This window comes from Rhinichthys klamathensis, unplaced genomic scaffold, assembly GCF_029890125.1.
Source record: "Rhinichthys klamathensis goyatoka isolate OS25496 unplaced genomic scaffold, OSU_Roscu_1.1 h1tg000114l_1, whole genome shotgun sequence".
NCBI lineage: Eukaryota > Metazoa > Chordata > Actinopteri > Cypriniformes > Leuciscidae > Rhinichthys > Rhinichthys klamathensis.
In genome coordinates, this window is record NW_026606651.1 from 1,325,879 (window position 1) to 1,332,491 (window position 6,613).

Consider the following 6,613-nt stretch of genomic DNA (forward strand, 5'->3'; position numbering starts at 1 on the left):
TTGAAAATCTGAGAGCGCATCAGATGGACGGACAGACAAAGCAAGAGAACCGACGAGTGTTAATATGGTGCTGTTCACCACTAAGTTTGTCCAGAGAGCTTCGCTCTTTGTGTCCTTCGGAGGTTTAATCACAACGTTTATTACAACCTTCCTGCCACTATGGAAGACGATGAACTCCGATTTGAATGAGATGGAGAACTGGTATGAGGGTCTCTGGCACATGTGTATCTACACGGAGGAAGTTGGATTGCACTGCAAAGCCTTCGAGTCTTTCTTGGCCCTGCCACCAGACACTTTAGCTTCACGGGTTCTCATGTGCATTTCCATTGCGACGGGATTTCTCGGTGTAGCGGCTGCTTTTTTTGGACTCCAGGGTGTTGAGATTGGTGCCGGGCGGGAGAGGATGAAGAGGGCTCTGCTTATCCTCGGTGGAGTGTTTATCGTTGTGTCAGGGATCACGACCCTCGCACCCGTTTCATTGATGGCGTACATAATGGTAGTGAAATTCTGGGATGAGAATCTTCCTGATGTGATGCCCAGATGGGAGTATGGAGAGGCCATGTTTTCTGCCTGGTTTGCTGGACTTCTGTTAGTTGTCGGAGGGGCTTTTCTCTTTGTTGCCGTCTGCATGGGCGATCATGAAGAAAAGCTGCAAAATAAGATCCTCGCTCGTAATCGAGAACAGCGGCCGAGAACCCAGTATTACCGAAAGACGGAAATCTTATAGCTTCGATTTCATCTTAAGGCTGGAAAATTCAAGAATGCAACTCAGCGTAACTAAATAAAAAAAAGGCCGGACTTGTTATGAAATATTGAATTTGTTTGAATTAAGAGGAGTTATAGTACTTGCATGGGGATTTTTCATGGTGATCATCACCCTCAAATGTGAAGCATGGAGTAATGCTTCAGTTCTTATTTCATTACAATTGGTCTCTGCAGACTTGAGAGAGATTGGTGAGCTGTCATCCTGTAAAGAATACTAAAACTCTGCAAATCTTTTGGTTAGGGTTGCATTGGATGGCAGCTGATGTATTTGCACTTGCATTGCACCAAATCCTCATGTAATGTCATGCATGACTTGGAAGAATCTGGACAGAATTATTCATGTTCTGAAGCTTTTAAGTGACTTTCAAAACTCTATGGAAAACAAATCAGTGGCCTCTTGGTACTTTAACATACTGATAGATTTAAAAACATTATCCTATAATAAAACATTAAGAATGTGAAATTTCTCGTTTTTGTTTATCATTTTATTTTATTTTGTGTGTGCATTTTTTGTCACTTTTTTATTATCTAACATGTTTGTCAATAACGACAGCAGTGCCAGTTATAGTTGATACTGTAATGCAAGTTTTGCGATTTGAAAAAAAAAAAAAAAGTAGCCTATGTGTCTGAATAAATTTGTAATTTTGGGTGGGAATCTGAGACTATTCTGTGCATAATCAGAGTCTTTGTATGACATAAAACTCATAATAACTGAAAATGACAAATATTTGAATGGTCTGTTTGTCCTAGTCAAAAGATTTGTTCCTAAAGGGATAGTTGAAAATTCTGTCATCATTTACCATCTTCTTATCTTATCGTATCTTTCTTTGTGTTCCACAGAAGAAAGAAAGTCATAAGGTTTCGAGCGACATGAGGGAGTGTAAATGGTGACAGAATTTTCATTTTTAGATGAACTCTCTTGTAAGTTGAATTCTGTATAATTACTGTTAAATCAAGCAAGGTATTGATGAATCATTGAGGTTATACAAAATAAAAGTGTGTGATTTGATCAGGCCTCACTCCAAAGGCCTTCAGTGTTGTGTAGTGTTTTGGGATCGAAAACATTGTGTAGCCATCCCTAATGGATATTTTGGCATCAGTTAGATCAACATTAAAAGAAGTATAAAGGAAATGAAAGAAGACGGATAGGGAGCGACAGACCACAGTTGAAGCAGAAGTTGGAAAACAATGAATTCTTTTTCCTCGTCTAGGACAGGCATGCTACCTTTTAGCCGTCGGCTAATCTTGGCAGCGAAAGAGAGCTAGTGTAGAGTTCAGATAAGAGTTTCCTCTGAAACACAGAGGTGAGTGGGTTCAAATGAAGAGAAGGTGTGCCTTTGGCTTACGGTCAATGAGGGTACATTCCTTAAGAGCTATACTCTGCATCTGAATTTGCCTACTTATATACAGTGTATAGTAGGTGAAAAACATTATGTGAGCCGACTATTATGTCCGAATTCATAGTACTCAAAACAATCGGTGAAAAGTACCCAGATGACCTACTAGTTCTGGTGAGATTTTAAGTGTCTATCCAAAGGACACACTTTACTATCCCATGAAGATGTAGTATGTCTGGGTTACATTACTAGCCTACACACATTCATATAGAACGTATTTTTTGATGATCACGAAGTACGTTTTAAACCAAATGTATGTGATGATTCCAGAGACGGCGATTTCATTCATGCACAGAAGTTGAGATTTAGTCGATTTTAATGTTTTTGAAAGACGTCTCTTCTGCTTACAAGGCTGCATTTATTTAATAAAAATACAGTAAAACATGAATATTGTAAAATATTGAAAATAATTGTTTTCTATTTTTTTTTTTCCTGTGATCAAAGCTGAATTTTCAGCATCATTACTCCAGTCTTCAGTGTCACATGATCCTTCAGAAATCATTCTAAAACGCTGATTTGCTATAATATCGATGTTGAAAACATTGTTTTTACTGGATAACATTTTTGTGCAAACAATGATACCATTCAAACATTTGTAGTAAGATTAAAAAGAGAATTTCAGAAATTCAGAGAAATTCATCAAAGATACATTAAATTGATCATAAGTGACAGTGTTAATGTTACAAACTTTTTTGTGTACCATTTCCACAAAAAAGCAGCACAACTGTGCACAACATTGACAGTAAAAATAAGGAATGTTTCTTGAGCAGAAAATCAGCATATTACAATGATTTCTGAAGGATCATGTGACACTGAAGACAGGAGTAATGATGCTGAAAATTCAGCTATATTCAAATAGAAAACAGTCCTTTTAATTTGTAATAATATTTCACAATATTACTGTTTTTACTGCATTTTAGATTAAATAAATGCATATTTTTGGAAAGAGATTAATAACACTTAAGCAATGATGCATTAAATTGATCAAAAGTGACAGTATAGATATTTAGAAAATATTTCTATTTCAAATAAATGCTGTTCTTTCTATTTATGTAGGCCTAGGGTTTCCACAAAAAACATTAATAAGCAGCACAACTGTTTTCAACATTCATGTGACACTGAAGATGTGACATCTTTCCAACCCCAACATTTTGATATTAATATCTAATTTAATCGAATATATTTTCATAACTATATATTTTAAATGTCATTGTATTAAACATGCTAGTGTTTTTTTTTTACTATCCAACTAGGTAATAACCTGCTCAATAAGTTATTGTGCCCTTGAAAATCTCAGCTATCGATTCTTCCAGGACATCCACTGTCTCCAGAAGGGTTTTAGGCTGAAAAGCATCCCTACCGGAAGAATACATTAACATTCATAGCAGAGAATGAGGCTAATTCATAATTCATGAGATCTCTGATCTTCTGTATAATATGTTGTGACCTGTATGGCTCTTTACACTGGGACAGGCCATGTCTGGGACACTTTGGTGAAGGGAATGAACGCCTTATGAAATGATGTGTTATGTTTGTCCCTTTATCCTTGAGGTGATGTTTCCTCAGCTCTCCACCTCTTACCAGCAGAGGGCCTCACAAGTAGATGTTCTACCAGGATCTTGCTTCCTGATGGAGGTAGGCCTAACTTTGTTTGTACCTGCTGCCAGATGTTGTATAGATGTCAGATGGCTGTAGTAAAATCAGACTTCTGGTTTCAAGGCTGAATCCCTAATGCATTGGCTGTTATTTATTGCTGCCTAAATGTATTGTGAGAGCATACTGTTTTATTGTACAAAAGTGTTGTTTTAATCTAAACGGCAAGCACAACTTTAGTAGGTGAATCATTATTTCAGGTTTCTTTCACATGGCAAACTATTCTCTGATCCGACAGCATATTTAATGAATATGAAATCAGAGAGGTTCCCTTTTGTGATGACCACAGCAAAAAGGGTTTCTCAAAGCCTCATGACCCTTTCAATAATAATTAGACTAAAATGTAAGTATCTTCAGACATCCTTTTACTTTGCCCCTTTTTACAAAGGCAGTCAGACACGCACAAAGGAGAAAAGACAAATCTACATTTTTACATAAGGGGTGGTTGCTAAAGTTAGTGCATGGCTAGATGGTTGCTAGGGACTGATTATTGGCACATTGCAATTTAGGGTGTTTTTGTTTATGTTTCTATGCAGTTTTTTGGGTTTTCTGGGTGTATTTTAGCAAGCTAGGGAGTTCTGAATGTTCCTTAAGCACATTGCTAAGCAGTTGCCACTGTTTTTTTCTTTTTTTTTCTAGCATGTTGCTATGCAGTTGCTAGGTTGCTAGGATGTCCTGGGTAGGTTTTAGTAAGCTATTATTTATTAGGGTGTTCTGGGTGTTTTTTAGTTGAGCTGGGTAAAAATAATAATAATAAAATAAATAAATAATCAATTTCTCGATTTTAATCATTCTTATTTTGAAGAACCAATATCGATTCTTAAATCCCCCAAATGGATCTTTAGTCTGTTTTTTGTTGTTGTTGCTTTATCATGCCTGAATATTGTTAAGCGCATGACATCCAATAAATCGCAATAAGCTTGTTGCTTCTGATATAAAACAATGTCTCAGCTTTTACATTCTGTCAATTTTATTACGAAATTCAAATACCGTTTTGGCGCTCTTTAATGTGACGCGCGACAGACAGTGTAGGCCTTCGTTCAAGCGAAACTCATCATCTCTTCCTCTTTATTGCTAACGTTAGTAGTTACAGCATGAAATAAACATGAACGAACATCCGAAGGTATGTTGAAAGATACAGTACAACTTACCGAAATCCGTATCATGTCTCGTGAAATCGCTCAATCTCTGAACCGCGGAAAGATGTCAATAAAACCGCTTGTAAACAATGCCAGGTAATGTTACCTCAGAAAAACCATTCAATGTCCAAAAACTCGTCAGTCTTAGCTTTTTGATATATGCACTATATTGCAACAGTTTTATTTTTCATGACTATGTACAAAACGATGTTTTTTTTTCATTTCTTGTTTAAAAAACATATCTTTTTATTTGATTTATTTTTAATTTTTTAAGCTCAATAACATAAGAACATTGTCAAGGATTTACATACATATGTGTAGGCTATGTTAGAATAAATCCGTCATGTTTGTATTACAGCCAACATTTAACTCTTTCCCCGCCAGCGTTTTTTAAATAAGTGTGCCAGCCAACATAGTTATGTCATTAAAAATGTATTATTAAGACGTTGTTATTAAAAAACTTCCTTATGTGTAATTTAAATGTAAATAGCCTACAAATCAGTTAATTTAACCTTTATTATAGTGATGTACCAACCGGTTTCCCTAGGAAGCTTGTTTCCACCACAGAATAAAACATTTTAAAAAGTAATTGCGACTTTTTATCTCACACTTTTTACTTTTTTCTCGGAATTGCAAGTTTATATCTCACAATTCTGAGTCAATAACACGCAATTGCGAGTTAAGTCAGAAGTGTGTGAGATATAAACTCGCAATTGCAAAAAAAGAGTCCGAATTGTGAGAAAGTCGCAATTATCTTTTTTAAAATTGTGAGTTATAAAGTCAGAATCTTCTATAGAAACTCGCAATTCTGAGAAAAAAAGTAAGAATTGTGAGATAAAAAGTAGCAATTAGCATACCTTTTTAATTTTTACTTAGTGGCGGAAACAAGCTTCCATGGTTTACAGCATTCATTGAGAGAATGTTTTAGTGCCATACTGTATCTGATAGGCCCCAATTAGCCTACCGTAATTGAAATTGAATCGAAATTGAATAAAATCACTAGTTTGTCAATCGAAATCGAATCGTGAAATTTGTGTCAATGCCCAGTCCTATTTAGGGTATGGTGTTGTAGTTTTAGCGCATGACTATGCATGTTCTGGGTGGTTTTTAGTGTATTGCTATGCTTAGCTATAGGGTGAAAATCCATTTGCTTAAAAATTAATAGCGCACTTCTTTTCAACACCTATCTTTTAGTTCTTGTCCACAGCACAACCAGTATAGGGTGAGAAAAGCACCTGCATCAATTAGTGTTACACAGAGATTTATTCAAATTCCTAAACCTAAGTATGAGCATAAATAATAGTGATAGTCTTAGCAAGTGCCACTAATGAGCACTAATGATCCAGAATGATCATCTATTCTACAGGGACGCAGACAGGCAGCATGCAGCAATGAAGTGCGAACCTGAGATTTGATCTGCTAAAATGGCAAGTTAGCCCCATGACGTGGTACATTTAGGAGAGAACAAGCTCAATAAAAACTAAGGAGAATAAAAGAGATCACGGGTGCAGAGTGATTTAGATAGCGGTCAGCTAAAGGAAGCAGATTGATAGGTTGGGGGAGTGACACAAAGGAGAGACGGAGTTGCAGGAGGGGGTGAAGAGCGAAAGGGAAAGTGGAGCGCTGGGAAAATTCATGCTGTGTTAGCATCCCTGAGCA

At 36.4% G+C, this 6,613-nt stretch overlaps 1 protein-coding gene across 1 annotated transcript; it reads left to right on the forward strand.

The window, feature by feature from the left end:
- On the forward strand, nucleotides 1–852 carry cldn26 (claudin 26). Its single transcript, XM_056254741.1, has one exon. The coding sequence runs from the start codon at nucleotides 65–67 to the stop codon at nucleotides 725–727; it is 663 nt and encodes a 220-aa protein (XP_056110716.1). The 5' UTR covers nucleotides 1–64; the 3' UTR covers nucleotides 728–852.
- Nucleotides 853–6,613: the final 5,761 nt, after the last annotated feature.